The sequence below is a fragment of the Mixophyes fleayi genome, chromosome 3 (assembly GCF_038048845.1).
Source record: "Mixophyes fleayi isolate aMixFle1 chromosome 3, aMixFle1.hap1, whole genome shotgun sequence".
NCBI lineage: Eukaryota > Metazoa > Chordata > Amphibia > Anura > Limnodynastidae > Mixophyes > Mixophyes fleayi.
Window position 1 is genome coordinate 209,721,798 of NC_134404.1, and position 22,083 is coordinate 209,743,880.

The following is a 22,083-nucleotide window of genomic DNA, read 5'->3' on the forward strand; positions in this document are numbered from 1 at the left end:
TATCTCTATGTCCCTAGCATTCTGCATCAGCTGGCAGATAAACCTTAAATACAACAGATTTGGCTGGAAGAAACTCTTCCTTCCGACAGCACCATAACCTGCCAATAGCAATGTTACAGCCCCGGTCAAAGATTTTAATAACACAGCTTGCTGTCTCACTTGTTTCACTTTAATAACTTAAATATAGCAAAGCAATATAAACCATAAACTTATCTGTCTTCATATAAGTCCTGCTGTCATTTGATGGGCAGGGGCAAACTGAGTCTTTTCCTTTACTCCAAAGATGCTTCTTTCTGTGCTGGCTTTTAAATCTGGAACTTAAACAACAAATATCCCTCAGGGCAACAGTTCAGCTACAGCACTCAATGGCTCCTTGTGGGTAGATACTGCATGAAACCAGGCAGCAGTCACAGCACCCAGCAACCAACCACTAGTCTCTAGCAGTCCATTTTTGACTTCTCCCCTTTTTCTCCCCAAGAATCTCTTGGAGTCTTCTAGTACATTCTGGCACCAAAAAGCTAGGTTTTCACGGGCCTTTTGTAAATTGTTGCAGTGTCTAATTGCCTTTGCATGTTTCTATTGCAGTCTTTGGCTCTCATGAGCAGTCTGGGGCTGTAGTTTGCAGTTTGTCCACACCAAAATGGCTGACACAATTTGCAATGAACTTCCCAGAGCCACTCTTGGAGATGTAGTTCTTTGAATGAGTGCATGCAGTACTATACCTGTGATTTGCAGGGTATTTCCATTACATTAGGACAACCCTCCACACAACTTCCCCCACCCTTACCTTCTTTCAGCCATGGTGTATAGGAGAGGCAGACACTTCTGTCTGTATTGCTTGCAGCCTGCAAACATTGGACGGCAACCATCATGAGGTGCACATCTAATGTGACCTATCAGTCACAAACACCAGATACTGGTTAAAAATCAATTGTTAAACATAGGGAATCAGATTGTAGTATTAAAGTATAGTAGGGTTATAGTATATATGCTAAACATGGCCAACAGAAATATACATTTAAATTTGAAAACTGAACCATATACCTCATAGCGGACTGAAAGATATAAATTGGATCCAAAGATAAGAGTCTTAAATTTAGACAAACAATTAACACAGTATGTAATTTACCTTGCAATTAAAATTTCCATTTTAAATAACACTTTAATATGTAATATAAAATACTAAATATATGGTATCTTGTCAAGTGGAAAACATCAACATTTAGCTGAAAGTTTAAATATGACTAATGCAATCTTTGAAATGCAGACGCTACAATTATGTAGTTACAAGCACATTTTTTAAGGCTGCTTTTAAAAGGCTTCTAAATCCAACATGTAGGGAAGGCATGTTAGGAAGGTTGGTAATATATATGTAGAATCAATATACCAATGCATTATATTAGATGCTTGGAATTTTATCTAGGTAAATGTGATATATAGCTCTCCGTTATACGTTCTTAATATCTCCCTCCAGTGTTCTGTACATGGAAGCTGAACAGAAAGATGTTTAAACTGGATACTAGAACTTTATTATTTCCTGAAGTATTCAAAGTTTCAGTTGGAGGTGAAACCTCTTTCCTGTTCACTGGGTATAGTGGAGGAAAAATAAAATGTGTGGCAAACATTAAGACCAGAATTCATAATTGATGTTTACTTGCATACTTATATATTTACATAGTTAAATATACTGCAACATATTAAGATAAGTATCAAGTCCTCCATTGACAAACATGCAGACTTATAGTTAAGCATATTTGGTTAAGCTAATGGTATGAAGGAGGACTACATCTCTAGATACATATTTAAATGAATCATTATCACAATTAACCAGATTTTATATAACACAACTAGAATAGCTATAATTCGCCCATTGAGTATCAAGCATTGACTGGAATGCTTGGACAACGGCTTGAAATCTGGTGACTCTGCTGCAGATGCTGTATAACTAATTGTCTATGGAATGTAGATGTTGGAAAAAGCGTGATGTGCATGCTAGAAGACAATAACAAACTCCAGTTTTCCATTGACACTCAGCCCTTAGGGAATTTTACCTAGAAATAACCCACAGAACTATATTAACTAACCCATTTTACAATTTGCTTGCAATTCTGGGAGAAACGCAATACTAAGTAAATAGATTGACGCTATATAGTCATCCATACTGTTACTTTGATTAGTATTAATGTTTTGTTTGTTGTTACTTATTACATATGTATTGTTTCTTTACTTTCACAGACACATGCTCTACTAGATTTTTTTTTAACTCTATGGTTAACATTGATTAAATATCAATTGTAACAGAAACGAGAGTTATTGGATTTTTTTCAAAATTAAAATGTATTCTTTGGATTTTCTTTAGGTGGAGATAGTTATCCTGTAATGGGATGGTAATGTGGACAATGGGCTGAGCATTTATGGAAAGTTATGTAGGCAATCAGACAAATTGCACATTATACATCTTGAACCTGTATATTCTGCTTTGTTTAAAGGCTTGTTAAATGTCATTTTAAATTTGTAATTTGCAAACGAAAAGTATTTTGAAAATGAATTACTCTGTAAATAACTGCTTTTACTATTTACTTTTTTTTATAATAACATCTTGTTTTTTCTAGATACACACTTCATTAATTAATGGGAGACCAAGTGCTGATGATCCTTCTCCAACCCTTCTGGAATTTACCTCAGCTCGCTATATACGATTGAGTTTACAAAGAATTCGGACCCTAAATGCTGATTTAATGATGTTGGCTCAAAGTGATCTAAGAGATATAGATCCCATTGTCACCAGAAGGGTATGTGAAACTGACAGTGCATTTAAAGATTATATTTCTTTCTCACATTAGTTCTAACATGCAAATACAAGATTGTATTTACAGATTAGGACGCCCTTACCTAAACTATCCTGTATAAGTAAAGTGTAAATTAAGAATTATCCACTCAGTTTGTGCATAACCACTGTCCGATAAGTAATATCCATATGGCATTGATTCACTATCTTTTTGATTATTTGACACTTAGCATAGTTTTTGTAACACTCCATTGTTAAAATATTGTTATAAAGAATAGCATAATCAAATATGAGAACACTTAAAAATAATGCAAATCTAATTACCAATAAAATATCTAACACAATTCATGCAAAATATAAACTTCTTTTAAGCTACTTCACCTACTTCACCTATGTCACCTATGTTCTAATGACACCTCTAGACTGTTATTGCGGCAAACAAATGTATCCCAACACAATGATTAGGAATCACAGCTTTATGCGTTTGAATGGTTTAAATGGATGGCTGTAACAAACAAATAAGGGGAAAAGTATGTAAAATCATTCCCATATGCTGCATTTTAGCCCCTAGTGTTTGGCAATTACAGCTCTATATTCTTTGGGAAATATTCAACACTTAAGCTAAGCATTCACAACATTATTACAAAGTACTGTAAAGTGTGGTTCACCTAAGGTGAGTTTTGGTATAATTACATTTTAAAATATTACTTGAAATTGTCTGCTATAGTGAAATATTAAAGTCTTTGAGTCTTGAATAAATTGAATTTTCTGATCTGATCCTTTAAACGTAACAGCCTTATGGGGTTATTCATTAGGATGCAATAGAGAATATCAGAGCATTATCCCATGGCAACACCTACTGGCTTCAATAGAAACTTGTTGTTTTTGATTGGATTTAACATATCTTACATTGAAGTTTATATGCTTGCGCTGGTCGATTAGATTACATTAACATAACAGAAATGTACATTTCCTAATACCAGAATATCAGTAATACCTGAATTCCTGTTTAAGGTCTCAACAACATTTCTCTTTGCTTATAATAATGTCCATTTCTATAAGTATATTGAAGTATGCCATGTTGTGGAGGTTGGAAATGGCAAGAATGTATACTCTACCATGATCCACAGATTCTCATAATGTTGTCCAATAGGTGTCACTAGTCTATTGTCAATGGATTGTATTTCATTTTCCACAGCAAAGTATTGAAATGTATAAATGTTTATATGCTGAAAAAATAAACACATAGTATGGAGGGAACAAGAGATAAAAATAATATGTTTATTAGGTAGCGCATATATTGTATACAATAAGCATCATAACATAATACGATCTACAGCATACAGCATAAGTTTTGTGCTTTCCTTGTACCATACATGTTATATAGATCCATTAAGTCTCCAGGCCCACTTTCATCATGATTGGGGTATTTGATACTTTCATATTTCACCCACTACACTAGACTCACTTTTGTTTTTAGGACAGATGGGATTTTTGGCAGGATTAAGTAAGTACATATATTTCTAATTTTAAAACCATTATACAGATAATTACAGGCAAACAAAAAAACACTTTTCCACATTTTTTTTTCTCAAAATTACTTTGCCCCAATTAGTGAAACCCCAGAAAGTTTCCCCAAAATTGAATTTGTAGTTCCTCCGAGTATAGTGATAAAATATACAGTATCTGTACTTTGTACAAGGCCTGCTATATATCTAGGGCCCAGAAACAGAGGTAGATTTTATTTTAAAATATATTTTTATCTTTCTTCTTTATTTTCATTTTCATCCATTTGTTTTATTTTTTAACCAGGGAAGCCTGTCTCAGGTTTCAACTATTGTCAACATTAGTAAATGTAGTTTAAGCTTGATCTAACATCAGCTGATACTATCCACTGTTGGATCCAGACTAAACTGAGTCTATCGGTACTGGCAGACAAGGAACATCTTAAACAGAGCCTGCAGCAACTTGGACTTGCCAGCAAGAAGTGTGGTTACCCACTGCAGTGTGTAACTTGCAGTTACACTAGCAGTTGGAAGAGGGTGTAAATGGAGCCAGTTTCAAGTGAGATGAATAAATGTAAATGTCATCCCCTTGCATTCACTTACAGGGAATGTGATTTAATAGAACAGAAAGCACCCAAATGGAGCTAAAGTGGGCATTAGATCATGGGAAACAATAGGTTCCATCCTCATCCCTGTTACATAAGTTTACTCTGTCTTTTAAGAATAATAATAAAAGCATAGGATTTAATGCAGACTTGCCAACTCTCCCGAAATATCCGGGAGACTCCCGCATTTTGCGAGAGTCTCCCGGGCTCCCGGGCGAGTGTGGCAATCCCCCGCATCTGGATAATTCTGCCCACTTCCTAGTGAAGTGGGCAGAATTAAGTCCCAAACGCCGCGATTCCCGGTGAATCGCGGCGTTTGGCCCCGCCCCCGCTGTCAAATGACGCATTTTGCGTCATCACGTCATGGGGGCAGGTCCAAAATGACGTCACTTGGAGCCCCCCCCCCGTCACGCCCACCTCCTCTGCAGGCTCCCGGATTTCACCAACAGAAAGTTGGTAAGTATGATTTAATGTCCATTAACTAGCCTAAAGAAACTGTGTACAGGAATTAGATTCCAATTAACTGAAAGTTACAGTTCCTGGCCACATTACTGCAATCCAAGTCTGCTGTAACCAGCCAACATTATCTATTAGCTGTGAGTAAGGCCCAGCCATTATCAACCTATATATATATATATATGGACTGTGGCCAGGAAGAGGTTAATGACCAGTACGAGCCTGGAGATAAGCCTGGAGGTAATGCTATCTGTGTCGACATGGTTTGCTAAATATTCATAGACAAATAAAGTAAAATACTATTTAAACTAGACAAATAATTTGTATAATATTCCATGTGGGCAGCACAGTGGCGTAGTTGTTAGCACTTCTGCCTCACAGCACTGGGGTCATGAGTTAAATTCCCAACCATGGCCTTATCTGTGTGGAGTTTGTATGTGCTCCCTGTGTTTGCGTGGGTTTCCTCTGGGTGCTCCGGTTTCCTCCCACACTCCAAAAACCATACTGGTAGGTTAATTGGCTGCTATCAAAATTGAACCTAGTCTCTCTCTCTCTCTCTCTCTCTCTTTCTGTCTGTGTGTGTGTATGTTAGGGAATTTAGACTGTAAGCTCCAATGGGGCAGGGACTGATGTGAATGAGTTCTCTGTACAGCGCTGCGGAATCAGTGGCGCTGTATAAATAAATGGTGATGATGATGATGATGATGTGGTGGTACAGTTCCAACTTCCTATAGATATATGTTAACTCATGAAGTGTATATTTTCAGAATAAGTTTTATAAGTTTTTATAAATCCATTCGTAGCTATCTTATGCATGGTCTTTAGATTGAAGTGCATTAAAATGTAGGCTTTATGGAACAAAAATCATCTTTCATGTTAAATCAAAGGCATATCTATTCTAGCCTTCAATTATTCCTAATGTATATGATCAAGGCTTATTTGTTGTTTTCTCAATGTTACATCTTCTGCATTGCTTAATACCATTCTTGCTTTCTGTAATTACAGAGTATTTGCTAAAACTAGAATGACTGCAAGGTAAAAGAATGCAGAGGTTTTTATACATAACCGCATTCCAGAATAATCATAAAAATATCTTGATAATAATTAAAACTTTAAACAAGTTTTACTTAGCTGTAGCAGCTGACTATACCAATTCAATTAACTTTTCCTTCCAATAAAAGATTCATCATCTAGTATAAACCTCTCAAACAGTGGTATGTTTTATGTAATGCTTACATTAATATAGGCATGTAGCCTCAGCCTTCAACAGCAGTACATCTATGTATCCAGGAGATGCATTACCTTCTGGGAGTCCCAGGACGTTAAGTGCAGCAGCAAGGAAACTACTAGCAGCAGGGAGTCTGCTGCACCAGGATCTGGCCTCCTACCCTCTTGAGACGATTTCAGGTGGAGATGGAATCCAGACTATAATACTATAATAATTCCCAGTTTCACATATGTGAAAAAAAAGGATCTGTTCATAATTACATGAACACATTCTACTGTATATGTCTTATATTAGAGTACTGCTTTCCTCCCCAGTCCTGCCTCTCCAGGCGCATATGTGACGGTAAGTACCAGAATCATGCAAATCTGCATAGGCACATATGCATGCAGCCACTTTACTGGGTATGCACAGAATGATTTCATATGCTATGCAAACTGGCAAGAACTCACGTTGAATTAGTCCCTAAATCCCCCAGCCTAGACAGTGCATGGTCAGGGAAGATAACACCCCTCTCCTGCCACTGAGATCAATGCTACCAGGTGTGAAAACATCATGTAAGGGTGTACCTTCTTGTGCTCCTGTATCATCACTCGGTAGTAATTGTCTTAACGGTGACGAGAACCCCGACAGGCTTCACACCTACACCAAAATTCCGATTGCAGCAAAAAACGAATCCTATGTAAACAGAGTTACCTGAAAACTGAAGATCCAGCTTTCCGACGGCAGCGCTTGCAGACAGGCAGTCATTCCAATGAGGCAGCTGTCTGGCACTTTACTTTACGTCAGTGCGCCGCACATTAATGTTCATTTAGAGCAACAATGTCTTGACCCCGCAGGCTGAGGGTTTAAACACTTAGCCTGCGGGGTCCAGACATTACCACTTGAAATTAAAGTGGCAAAGTAAATCTCCTGCATCTGGCATTCCCGACACCCATGTATCCAACACTTTAATCCATTTTAAATGCTGCTGTAAGGCTGAACTTCCTCTCTCAACACTCTGCCAATTTTCACATTCCTACACTGACTCCTTGTGTCCTCCAAAATCCAATTCAATTTACTCAACTTTACATACAAAGCCCTCAATAACACCATGCCTTCATACATCTCAAATCTCAAATCAAATTACTCTCACTTCTGCCCTCTTCGATTGACCTCTGACTTGCTCCTTGTCTTGTCTCTGGTAACCACTTCTCACTTTCACCTGCAAAATTTCTCCCGTGCTGCTCCCCACCATCTCTATTTTAGAGGTGACCTAATCCCCGATAACATTATTCACACTAATGCACCCTCACAACTGTCCCAATATCCACTCTAAGCCACATTTGCTCCTCTTGTTACAGGTGTGCCCTCTTCCACTTAGAATGCAAGGTCACTAATGAGCAGGGTTCTCCATACCCTTTGTTTTCATGTCTGCATTTATTTTGTCTAACTTGTATGTCCCTGTTTTATGCATGTACTGTTTTCCCTACTGTTGCGCCTTACAAATCTATGATTACAGTATTAATATTAATAATAATACCACATAGTGATGTGTAATATCTCTTCTAAAAGTGACATATGAGCAGCAAACTGCATTCTTCCAACAAGATCCTGCATGAGCCTGTAATTTGCTGTAATCTTGTGAACCTACAGATAACAGAAAACCTTCTAATGTGTCTGGCGTATGCTGAATACAGCACCCAGAGTTAACATTCTACCTGTAAACGATCAGGAGGAACCAGCCATAGTCGCCAGCAAAGAGGTCCAGTTGGTGCTCACAGTGTCTGGTGGCTAAATAACACCAGGTTCATAATGCCAGGTTATTGAGAGTAAAGGAACCCCAAACAAATTGGTAAAACCACTGGAAACAGCAAGAACGGGGTGGTAGAGTAATTCAATTCTTAAACAGTTTTAATCAAGATACATTTAATCAAGATGGATTTGGATCTGATGGAAGCTGAGTTTGAGAGCTTTGACTACACATAGAACGAGGGTTTGTAAGTACTGTTAGTAGTCCTTCATCTTAGTATCGAATTGAGCTAGTAGGAGCATATAGAATCAGAAGTTGCTTTAATTATCTAGGACCTTGATTATGTAGGGCTTTGAATGTCAATAATCTAATATTGAAACTGATTTGCCATCTTACAGGCAGCCAGTGAAGGGAATGGAGAACAGGTGTTATGTGGCAGAAACAGGGCTGGTAAATTGACAGCCAGAATGCTATGTGTTGTTACCAGCTGCAAGCAGTCCACTTTTTCTGGGAGACTGAAGTAGAGTGCATTGCAGTAGCCCAAGCATGAGAACACAAGTACATGTATCAGGCTAGGACAGTGATGGGCAACAGATGGCCCTAGGGTCACATATGGCCTTTCAAGCTTTCACTTGTGGCCCCCAGTCCATCCTGCTTTATTGTCAGATTTGGTTGTTATAGCTTGTAACACTTGTTTAAAATACCTGCTGATATCTTATTACAGATAAGTGTCTATTTCTTTGATAAAAAAGTGTTGTTGTTTCAGAAGGTTAGAGGGCCACCCATGTGGTCCCTCAAGTGTATCAGGTTGCCTTTTACTAGTGTAGGAAGCTCTTCTGAGGGAATCAAATGCTTATAATCATGTTCTTCAGATGGAAGCATGAAAATCTTATGTTATTTGATGGTGAGCAACTACCATAAGGAAAACAGTTTTATCAGAAGTTAGTCTAAGCCAACTGGCACTCATCCTTTCCTGGAGCTCAGCTAGACAGTCAGTTATTGGGATCTTATTTCCCGGAGCAAAGGATAAGTACAGTTTCATCTGCATAGAGTGGTAGCCCAGATCATGACATCTGCTTATTTCACCCAGTGGTAGCATGTATAGTGCAAATTGCATGGATTAGAAGAATGCTGCATGACATGGGCAATGGTACAGATGTGTATACTACTGAAGACACCCTCTGTAACCTGCTAGGGACAAATTATTTGAACCAGGTGAGGACTGTGCAACCAGAGTGCAGAAATTCTTCCACCACTTTATTAGAATGCCAAATGCTGTATAGAGGTCCATGAGAATTAAGATTGAAACTGTTAGGAACCCCTCCAGCCGGCACAACACAACCCGGAGTCTACTCTGCCAGTCAGGTGTTCACTGGAGCCCCTGATGGTGGGGACAGACTGGGCCGCAGACTGACAGAGGGTCGTGAAGTGTGTACCGGCTGGGGAGAACCCAGGCAAGAAGAGTCAGGTCCACGCAGAGGTCAAGGGCCAGCAGCAGATAGCAGTATCGATGAACAAGCTGAGGTCAGAGGTCACAGGCAAAGTAGCAGAACGGGTAAACAAGCCAAGGATCAGGGTCACAGGAAACACGAGCGAAGTCCAATACAAAGCCAAGGGTCAAACACGGGAAGTCAAATATAGATATCAGGATACAGGAACTGGAACTAGCAGGTCAGCAGACTGGAGCACAGAAGCTATAACCGGCAATGAGGTAGCAGACCTCATTGCCTTAAATACACAGCTGGCCCAATAGGAACTTACATGCACCCCTGCAGACTAATGAGCAATATGACTCCAGACCAATCAGGGCTGGTCCCTGATAGCTTGATAGTTACAGGCATTTAGCCTGCATATGTTCAGACTCCTAATCAGCCCACAGGCTGTGTCCTCTTTCGCGCCTGCGCCCGGCTTCCAGCACCGCCGGGACGCAGCGCTACATAACAGGCGTCCGGCCGTTGCCCTGGCAACTGCCGGGTAGGAAGGGGAAGTGACGTCCCGGTCGTCATGGTGACGGCCGGGACGCCAGGGCACATGGGAAGCGAGCCGCGGCGGCTGTGAGTATCGCTGTGGCTCGTGACAGAAACATTGCATCTGTCTCTTGCCATCAGAAGATCATTAACCCCTTGAGTGCTAAGAATGAGTGAGACATTTCCTCAAAAGTGCTATGGATGAGTGCTACTACACTACAGACAGAGGACACTAAAAGTGCCTTATCACCCCAATCCTGTCACCCACATACTCAGCGGTACCCTTGTTTGATAGAGGAGAGTTCCCTATTTCAAATGATGTGGTCAGTTAGTAGTAATTCTTTTTAAATCACATGTGGTCACCAGAAAACTACCCCCTACACTGCAGAAAACATTAAGGAGCCCAGAATTTTGTAACACACTGGATCCAAGAAACTATGAATAGTTATTGTCTGGTAAAGACCAGAAAATAATACCCTATGCTACAGAATGTGTTAATAGGTGCAGAGATGGAGGGTTTTAATGCTCAGATCTCCCCCAATAAAAACGGGGGTATCCTCATTTGATGTGATAGATTATATAGTTTTCAAAATGATATGCATTACTAGGCTACCATTATTCCTGGACATTGTATGCGTTTCATTAAAGAAGGTATAAACTAAAAAAATAAAATCTAAATTATCTTTATCTAGTGCAGATTTTCTTATGAAAACCTTTGTGTAGAATCGGGTTTAGGATGCTTTGGAAAGGTGGATTGGAGTCAACACAAGAACCACAAAGTATTTCTTGGTGGTAGTTACAAATAAAAATACACACATTTGCTTCACTTAGTTCACTTTCTTGCAATTTCAATAGTAAACTTTTTTGGATAGATTGTCTTTTCTTATGTGGTGGTATAAGTAAAATACTGGTATTTCCTGGATATGCTGTCTTCTGAAAAAAAGAGGGTATCATTTTTGTGGGTACTGCACAAATAAATGACTTATATTAATGTTGGAAAAATAGTGCAAAAATAGGCTTAGCACAGGGGTGAAAAAAGCTTCAGCGGCGAAAGGCTTAAGCGCGCTCACTAGTTTCAATGTTGTCTCCTGAATCTTGACTGGAATGGATCTTAAATATTTTGGACTGACAGATGAGTTTCCAGTTTGGTTGTAACCACTTTCCCAATAACCTTACCTTGAAATGGAAGGTTTGATACCGGTTTGTAGTTAGAAAGATGGTGTTTTCAGGAAAAAAGATATAACAAATGTGTTGTGTCTTTTCTATAGCAAAGAGGTTACAATGTGTGGCATATAAAGTTTTAGTTTCAGGGTTAGTGCTCTAGACAGGATTAAAGTGTGGCTTTGTCCATATTTGAACACATTTTTCAAATTAGACAAAGGTACTGGCACTGTTTATCACAGTAGCTAGTTGCCATTGTCTGAATATGAGAGCATATCAACATACATTACAGTTCTGTTTGAAAATCCATCACTCAACAACTAAAGCTTCTACTGATTTCTTTGATCGTGCACTGAACATTTAGGTTAGTGATTACCGTTCTGTCTCTGTCAAAGGTTTATGTATTTGTCACTGTTCTGTGTGATGTGAATGAGGAGCAAATAAAGGGCAGACAAAATAAATGGTAATAAATCAGTTTCCAAGAACAGGTTCACTGATCCACATTACTAATGGAATGTATTGATACTGCATTCAACCTTCTAAAGCCCCATCTTAAGAAGGTCATCTAAATTTACCTGCTTCTTCTCCAAGGTATGTTTCCCAATAACTGTTTTCCATCTTCTATTCATTGTATTTTTATATGGATGTTTTTATTTTTGCATAAGCAAAGCCTCATGGTCTGACAGTTCAGACATAAAATATGCACTTTGCTGTAATAGTATTATGACCAGGGCCGCCGAGAGTGGGGTGGGGGCAGGTACTAATTACCCGGGCCTGGGCATGCCAGGGGGCATGGCCATGCCCTCACTGCTGGCATTTTTTCTTTTTTTGTTTAACCTAATTTTTTTACCTATTGTATGTCTTTTTGATTGCGCAGGGGGAGGCCTCCGGTGCCGCGATTGTGTGATCATATACTCACATGATAGCGGCACCGGCGTTCCCATTCCCTCCTCCGTTTGCACGGAATGTCGGGCGTGACATCATCAGGAGTGGCGCAGAGAGGAAGAAGCAAGAAGACAGAAGAAAAGAAAATGGATGAAAGAAGCCAATACCAATTTAAGCAAAGGAACGGAGGCAAGGGGAGGAAAGCAGAAAGGCACAGTGTGATGAAGAAGGAGGGGGGGAGCAGCATGGCACAGTAAGATGAAGAAGGAGGGGGGTAGCAGCATGGCACAGTGAGATGAAGAAGGAGGGGGGAGCAGCATGGCACAGTGTGATGATGAAGAAGGGGGGGAGCAGTATGGCACAGAGTGATGAAGGGGGGGGTGGCAGCATAGCACAGTGAGATGAAGAAGGAGGAGGGATCAGCATGTCACAGTAAGATAAAGAAGTAGGTGGGAACTGCATGGCACAGTGAGATGAAGGAGGAGGGGGGAGCAGCATGGCACAGTGAGATGAAGAAGGAGGGGGGGAGTAGCATGGCACAGTGAGATGAAGAAGGAGGGGGGGAGCAGCATGGCACAGTGTGATGAAGAAGTGGGGGGAGCAGCATGGCACAGAGTGATGAAGGGGGGGTGGCAGCATAGCACAGTGAGATGAAGAAGGAGGGGGGATCAGCATGGCAGAGTAAGATAAAGAAGTAGGGGGGAACAGCATGGCACAGTGAGATGAAGGAGGAGGGGGTAGCAGCATGGCACAGTGAGATGAAGAAGGAGGGGGGGAGCAGCATGGCATAGTAAGATGAAGAAGTGGGGGGAGCAGCATGGCACAGAGTGATGAAGGGGGGGTGGCAGCATAGCACAGTGAGATGAAGAAAGAGGGGGGAACAGAATGGCACAGTGAGATGAAGAAGGAGAGGGGAGCAGCATGGCACAGTGAGATTAAGAAGGAGGGGGGAGCAGCATGGCACAGTGTGATGAAGTAGGGGGGGAGCACCATGGAACAGTGAGATGAAGAAGGAGGGGGGGCAGCATGGCACAGTGAGATGAAGAAAGAGGGAGGAGCAGCATGGCACAGTGTGATGAATGGGGCCAGGTGAAAGGGGGTAAAAGCAGCATGGAGGGCATGTATTGGCACAGGGGATTTGTGGAAATGAGGTCTTTTTGTTAAATAGGACAATGAATATTTAATGGCAGTGATGGTTGTGGGAAATATATTTATGAAATGTAAATACTATTCATTTATTGCTGGGGCTGTTTTGAGGGAGGGAAATAGGTTTATTTATTAAATGGGAATACTATTATTTTAATGTTGAGACTGGAGGAAGGTCTAATTATTAATTGTGGGCGCTATTGATTTAACGCCGGGGCTGGTTGGAATTTTCTAAATGTACCCATTTTTTTTCCATATAGGACCCCCATTCCAGGAGCCAGACAAGCCACAGCTAAAGAAACCAGCAGCCACAGGTAGTGAAAGTGACAAGAACAGGTAGGAGAGAGCAGGATAGTTTGTTTTAGGTTGTGATTCTAGTGGGACAAACCCAATTTTTGGTGACTGTTCTGCCCAATGTAAGGGGCAGATCAAGTCTGTGAACTCTTTATGTACACACTACATTCTTTATATACTACACTATGTTGCCAGGGGCCCTTCGTGCCAATGGTGTACACAGCAATGCAGGTTTTTTTCTGTAGGAGTCTGGCCTAGCACTTTTCACCTGCTATTCACGTCCCCAATTGCACGACCATTCCTACTTTTGCGCCGCCACTTGGCAGCACAATTTTTTTTACAGTGCTCATCTAAAAGGGGTCCACACGAAGTTGCTGTACCGGGGCCCTGAATTCCACCTGGCATATCTGATTATGGCAGTTGGGTTGCATATAGCTCAACTCAGTGAGACCACATGACAACATTAAAGCAGTCTCGTGTTACCCTACATAACATTCTTGGTAGACCCATTCTTTAAGGGTTGCAGTAACACATTATACATTTGTTATAACTTAGTAGTCTTTTAAAAAATAAATACATACAAAGTTTTGTTTTTTCAAATTATATATGCCAACAATTTTTACAATGTATTACACTGGCAATTTGAAAGTACGGATTAACATTACGTTAATACTTTGTCCATAATTGTAAATTAAAAGAACAGTGAATAATGGCTTACGCCTAGGCCTTGGCAGAACAGGACTAGCTGTTTCTTGTAGGAGATTTGTTTCCCCTTTGGTCTATCTCTCTCTACTAAAGTAGTTGTAAACTCAAGGACAGCTGATCAATAAACATCTGTTAAAATAATAAAGAAAAACAAGACAGATCCCTTATATTACAAAACATGTTATTAATCATTTTTTTACTAACTGTCCTCACACTGTACAGCAGTAAAGATCTATTTGTCCTTTTACTAAATACAACATCAGGGCAACAAGCTGAGATGATAGAATCTACTGATTGGGATGTTGCAGCCATTAAAGGGGTGACATACTAACATGTAATCCTAACTGTCCCACTGATGGTGTGGGGCTATGATATGTTAAACTCCCACAATTCTTTTGTGGGGGGGCTTTTCTTACCCTACCTGTTACTGTAAGTGCCGAGAAATAAATAATATGATAACCACTCTATAAGTATAGGATGGCTATTCCCGGGCCCATCAGGAATGGAATGGGCTAGAGTAATTTTAATTACCATTAATGCACTTGGAGTACTCTTTCTGTTTCCAACATCTGTGGTTTAGGGCGGTTGTAATGCAAACTTATGGGGGTGTTTGAATGGCATCACCTAGTGTGATGTAGGGTTGGGACAATTTAATGACCCCAGCTATGGTCCACTTGGAGGTAGTGATGGCCAGGCAAATTCCTAAATCTAGGGACCCTATCCATCCCATCTGGTGCCAGGTGCTATGGATATAGGTGGTCTTAAGCCACCTGCACATTTCCATATGGTGTGGAACTACAAGTCTCAGCATATCAAGCCAGCTTTTGACTATAAAGGCATGCTAGGTAGATATTACATGCTGAGCCTAAGTAGAAGTTGCAAAAATATATCCATTGCTACAGGACACAAACTTAAGCAATTGTCAGAGGATAATCTCTTATATAGAGAATGTTCTGAACTCTGCTTGATTTAACTCTTCCATCATTCAAAGACTACTAAGAAATATTCAAGTATTTCCCCACTCCTTCACTGGTATCAGTTATTATGTGTTACAATCAGTTTGTCCTATCCGCCAAGGGGGTCAAGTAGGACTAGGCTGGGGACAATTAGGGCTGAGAAGACAACCCCCCCAAAAGACAAAAGGGCGTTTTATGCTACTCCGGTTCCCCACATCATGAGGACTGACCAGAAAGTGACATATGGTGGGACATTGGTATAGTTATTATCGCCTTGACTCCACACTACACCAGGGGGTAAATGTATCAAGCTGAGAGTTTGCCGGCGGGTTTGAAAAGTGGAGATGTTGCCTATAGCAACCAATCAGATTCTAGCTGTCATTTTGTAGAATGCACTAAATAAATGATAGCTAGAATCTGATTGGTTTTTCAAACACGCTGGAAAACTCTCAGCTTGATACATTTACCCCCAGATGGGGCCAAAAGACACCACACCAGATGGGGCCAAAAGACACCCTTAAAAGCATTAGAGGATAGTTAGTAGCACAATGCTGGAGGCCATTAAATTACTCTGCCCTACCAATGTACTAAAGGGTGCAGCTAGGCGTAATTTGCTTTATCTCCCTGGCAGGTTCAGGCTTAGTTATTTTTTAAAGTATTGTTTATGTAACACCCTTTTACTAGGTATTATAGTGCCTCCACTTGAATCTATACTACACTTAGGGTAAATACGTGAGATATAAGTACCAGGGGTGATTCAGAAATGTATACATTCATGGTCTGATTCATTAAAGAACGCCAAACAAATGTAAATTGCATTTTTTTTTAAATGCACATAAATCAGGCGTACGCACGTTTGTATTCAACGAAGAGCAAGTTTGAAGAAAGGTCACTTGTTGAATACGGGTCTAGGTGCGTTCTGCTCTGACAGACAATATACTGCTGGATACGTCCAATATATATGTGGAATATAAAGTCCCAGCAAAATGCACAGAAAAAATAAAATAAATTAATGTCACCTGTTAATTATATAGTGATTGATGACAAGACATTAAAAAAGAAAGTCCTCCCCCATAAAAAAAACATTTAATAAGAAGTAAATTCCTCCATAAAATGCATTTTTACGGTTACACCTGATTGCAAACACATGTAATAGCAGGCATACACAAACGCTATCACTAGTAATTGTCACTTAAACCTGCCCTTTAGTTGTTGTTGATGTGACAGAAAAACACGTACCTTTGAGATGCCCAAAGCTTGAATTGGACATTGCTGTTTGTGTTCGACCCTGGGACGCCCTTGCTGTATGTTGACTACATGCATTAGCCCAGTTCCCTGAAGAATATTCCAACCAGTGGCATAACTAAAGGCTATAGGACCTGGTGCAAAATCTGAGTCAGGACCCATTGGACATATGGATAACCTGTTTAATGTATACTGGAACCTTCTTGTTCTAAAATCTCATGGGAGCTCTGTGTGGTGCCTTGGAGCTCTTGATTTAGAGAGACTCTTAAAACTGCTAAAAGACTCTTCTATCTGCCTAAGTGTAAGGTATCTAAACACAGACCAAGAGGAAACACTCCACTATCAGTAAGAAGGTTTTGTGGTTTTATGACTTACTTTATTCTTACTCCATTTTGTGTTAATGTAATTTAATGTTAGTTCAGGATGTTCTAAAATACTCTTCAGTTCCTTTATATTTCTGTTGCGAGCCGTGGCGGTTCCCCTGGCTGCCGTGACTCTCTGCCCCTGTGTGTCAGCATCACTTCCGCTTCCTGCGTCCCGGTTGCCTGGGCAACAACCGGGACATATTCCCCATGCTGCTGCCACACCTGGGCAGCTGTCAAACAGCCGGGTGCGCGCGCAACATACCCGGCAATAATCAGCCTCCTGGGCTGATTTAGTACAGGTAGGAGTCTGCATCCCCATTGGTCAACCTGAGTAAGGCAGGGAGGACTCAGCCTCCCTGCCGGTTATAGTGCTCAGATCCTGTCTGCTTACCTGCTCCTGAGTTGTGGCTGAACTTTGGAATGACTTTTGTGTTTTGACCCTCTGCCTGGAATCTGGACCTTGATTGATTGCTCGTTGCCCTGACCTCTGCTTGTAACCCGGACCTCCTTGTTTGCTGCCAGCCCTGACTATTTGCCTGTACCAGACCACGAATCCTGCTTCAGACCCTAGAACTTTGGCTTGTCCCCTACTCCGCTTTTACCATCTCCCGCTACCTGGGACAGCAGTACGTTCATAAGCTTGTACTACTTTGAGTGTAAGTCCTGGGGGCATCTGAGTACCTGTGAGCATAATCAGCTCTACGGGAAAGGCGGCTGCTAAAGGTGAAGACCTCTTCTACTGTTCTACAAGCTCATGATAATACTTATAGCCATAACAATTTCTCTAGTTATTTAGTTTAAAAACAGTATAACTCACATAAGTCAGGCTTACAACAATTAGAGGTCAAGGGCCTGATTCATTAAGGAAAGTAAGGCAACAAATTGTGTAAGTTTTCTCCTGGACAAAACCATGTTACAATGCAAGGGGTGCAAATTAGTTTATTATTTTGCACATAAGTCAAACACTGGCTGTTTTTTCATATAGAGCACAAATACTTGATAGCTTTATTTGTACACTGAAATTTAAAGTTAGTCTAGGACATGCCCTACCCCAACTATAAATCTGTCTCCACATTTTAAATTTACCTCCCCGCCATTGCAACATGGTTTTGCCCAGGTGCAAAGTTACTAAATTTTTTTGCTTTACTTTCCTTAATAAATTAGGCCCCAAATGTGCAATTCTGATATTGACTTTAAGTTTGATTAACCGCTTTCTCATTCATGGTTGGTCTCTTGCTAGATTATGTCACTGACACACTCTGATCTTATGCTAGCACCATGGACTATAGCTCAGTGCTTTGGAATTGAGGAGACCACAGATTTTTGAACCCTATGATTCCTTTTACTTGTTTTCAAGAGAGGGCAAAGAATGAGAAGAGTTTTGATTTTAAATTTCAAGTAAGTTAATGTTACAAGACTTCATTGTCTTTTAGCACTGCAGGGGTCATTTAGAGCTGGACGCATATGCGTCCACAATGCACACGTAATATGTGGGCCATGAAAGTGGTGTGTTTACTTGTTTACTTTCACTTTCTTACGATACATGCTAAATACGTGTGCAAAAAGATATGTCAAGAGAGCATCAAAGTATGCTTAAGCGTATCGTGATGCCGATGCATTCTAGAGACACCATTCTTCATCATCAACTCGTTTTGTGCTAGCCCACAACACCATGCCACCAGCACAATACGCGTAAATTACATTTTATACCCCACAAACCTTTATCGTATATATGTTCCAAAGGGGATTCCCCAGAGCCCCTGACAACTTTTGCAAAAGATACAACTGCTACACCAATTGATATGCCACTGATTGTACATTTGCCTTCCACCAAAGTATCTACATGCTACAGGATGTATATACATTATCTACATATAACACAGAGTACATATAGCAGATCATTTTGTTACATCATGCTCTGCAAACTAGTCTGCAACAAGGAATGCTATAACTAACAACTGTCATCTTCATATTGTAAGTTATAAGTGTGGCCTGCAGGGGAGGGATTTGAGGCACCCTTTAATCACCCCTGGCACTTTTAAATGTACACTGTCATCTTCTGATCCCACTAACAAGTCCCTATGTGACTCAGCACAAATGGCCGGATATGCCTTCAATGCTAAATGTCTAAACTTGCCAATTTTAACACCCATATGAATTCCCAAACCCCAAGTAATTGTGTCACTTGCCCCAAACGACAAGATTGGACATCTGTACACATTGGTTTATTCTGTTTTATTTGTTCCTTAAATGCCTCCTAGTATTCTACTAAACATTTTGTAATGCCTGGAATTGCAGAGAATTGTACATTAACAGAAAGACTTAATTTTCTCTCTCTTATTTGTGTCATTGCATTATGAAGTATGTCTGCCCACACGGGAACATTTCAAACAGACTGCTACAGCAAGATGTTGCGGGGAGGTGATGGTGAAATACTGCCGGTGCATGCCAATATCAAAAGAAACATCTCTTACAAAACCATGTTACATTATTAAACTTGATATTTGAGTTTGTAAATGTTGCTGACTGTATTAATTTGCTACAGGACATCTGTAGTTGTGGACAGTCTCTGTTAGTGTCGCCTACAGATCAGCTCATACATCCAATATTTAGTCCAGTATATTGCCAAAGATGTATAATGGAACTTTGATGTCATAATATATTAAATCATAGTGTAACATATGTTATTTACTAAGCAATTATATTTTTTTTCTTTTCAGTATTTCTATTCCATAAAAGATATTTCTGTGGGTGGCATGTGCATCTGTTATGGTCATGCAAGGGCTTGTCCATGGGATCCAAGGACTAATGTGAGTAAATCTTTGTATAATATTATCTACGCATAATAATATCATTTCTAAATTGGTACAGATTGATATGTTTATGGAATGTCTTTTTGTAAGAATACTGCTGTCCATTATAATTTTCAATATTTCAAAAGCAAAATTTTTTTGTTGCTTATCCCACCATGCCCTTTCCCTGTTAAGTAGCACAGTAGGGGCTGCTCCATTGGTATCTCTTACCTTTTCCAAAATAATCACATATGGACGCAAAGAAACGCCAACTCTCATTCACTGAATTCTAAAGGCATTGGACCCTGGAGAATTTTGAGAGTGAATAGAACTGTGCCAGGGGGTTAGAGGCAAGTGATTAGACCACCAACCTGTCATGTGCCATAAAGAAGTCATAAATATGTATTCCATGCTAGAGTAGGTTGCTATCTAGGATTATGTTGGGTTTTAAACTAAAGTAGATTACATCATTTAGCATTAACAAGTTTAACAAAATATAATAATCTATAAATCACAAAAAAAATTTTTACTTGTGTTTTAAGAAATGCTTAAATGCTTAAAGTTTTATTTATTTTTCTTCTAATCTGCCTCTTGCCTCTTTGTTTCTGGTTGCCACTTTGTTACCAAGGGCATTTCTCTCTAACCTGTCAACCAAATATTTATTCTACAGTGGTGAGGAATGACATGTTGAGTATTCTGTAAAATTACAATGAATATCTGACAAAATAATATTAATTACAAATTCCACTTGATGTGACATATTAAATGCTTTGCATTTTGTTATTCCCCATTCATTTTACTTATTCTGTTTTCACAAAATCTTTTATAAGGCAGACTAATGCAGTACTTGAGATTTATATATCTCATGTGGCATGTAGTATATACAAATATGCATTTTTACGATAGAATGCAAATACTTTACTAGCTTACAGAACATGTATATAGGTTCATTTACCCCATGCAAGCATTTATATTTATTCACTGTAATAAGATGCACTTTGTAACCAGTAATTGGTAACTATACAATGTCTTTTTAGACTTTTATTGTGAAACAAGCTGTGAGCCAAATAAATAAACCAAGTTATCATTATATCAGTATGTAACCTCTAATGCCCCTCTTATTTTCTTTTAGCATGAAAAAAATGGTAATAATAAGAATAATGCCTAGCAAATAATTTATGCTACATATATAATGCTTAAAGAATATAAAGATAATGCAATGAAAACTAATTCCATACAATTTGCTGTAGCTGATCACAGAATATGCAGATGATAGCTTTATAAGTGAACCAATAAAGATACTAGCTGTCATACATTAATTTATTAAGTGGTACAGTATTTTTATTTGGTGACAAAAAGTATTGTTAATATTCACATTAACGTGTGCATTCAACATAGACATGAACTATTCATTGTGTAATGGCTGAATTTGGAATTTAGTCTTAAAGCTGCACTACCACCTAGTAAAAGATTTTACCAAGGTGTCTCTACCCTAAAGAGATTATGGCTCACACACACCCTCCGTAGCCATTTAAAGTTGGTAAAAAAAAAAAAAATACTGGTTTTATATAAGAGAGTACACCTTAGTAAAAATAGATTTTAACTAGGAGATAGTCTAGCTTTAATCAAATTAATGTAATGTCTATTTTTTTGCAGTCAATTACATATTCCAAATAGCACAGTATAAGTTTTCAAACATTATTGCTCTTTGTTTGCCTTATGCATCTCAAGTCAACTTACAAGATATATATTAATATAATGGTAGCTCTGGTGTGGAGTCTTCCTGTTTCTGATTCCACCCAAGTGAGTGTCATACCCGAGATTTGAAACCTTTTTGTTAAAAGACTACTGTGCTCCTGAAATTTACACTATCCATGTGTTGCAATAGCTATAAAAATATTTTACTTCTCTTATTTGACTTGACTGCACACAAGGATTTGTAATTTGACACATAAGTTTATTTGAGTTTTTATTGTTGTGTATCTTTATGATATTTTAAGTTACTGTTGGTTTATGTCAAATGGTCTAGAAATCATCCTGCGAATGTGAGCACAATACATGTGGAGATAGCTGTGACAGATGCTGTCCTGGGTTCCACCAAAAACCTTGGCGTGCTGGAACATTTCTTACAAAACATGAGTGTGAACGTAAGTAAACCATCAAATGTTTGTTTTACCATGACGAACAAAGGGGTGCAGAATGCATGTTATCCACACCACAATGCCCACAGATAGAAAGGCATGTTTAACAATTCAT

General features: G+C 39.5%; 1 protein-coding gene across 4 annotated transcripts in view; it reads left to right on the forward strand.

Moving 5' to 3' along the window:
* LAMA2 (laminin subunit alpha 2) overlaps positions 1 to 22,083 on the forward strand; it is a 711,555-nt gene that overhangs the window by 232,456 nt on the left and 457,016 nt on the right. For all 4 annotated transcript variants that reach the window (XM_075203053.1, XM_075203052.1, XM_075203054.1 and 1 more), the window contains exons 5-7: positions 2,613 to 2,792; positions 19,756 to 19,845; positions 21,857 to 21,974. In XM_075203053.1, the coding sequence (XP_075059154.1) occupies positions 2,613 to 2,792; positions 19,756 to 19,845; positions 21,857 to 21,974 (388 nt within the window). The remainder of the gene's footprint in view (positions 1 to 2,612; positions 2,793 to 19,755; positions 19,846 to 21,856; positions 21,975 to 22,083) is intronic.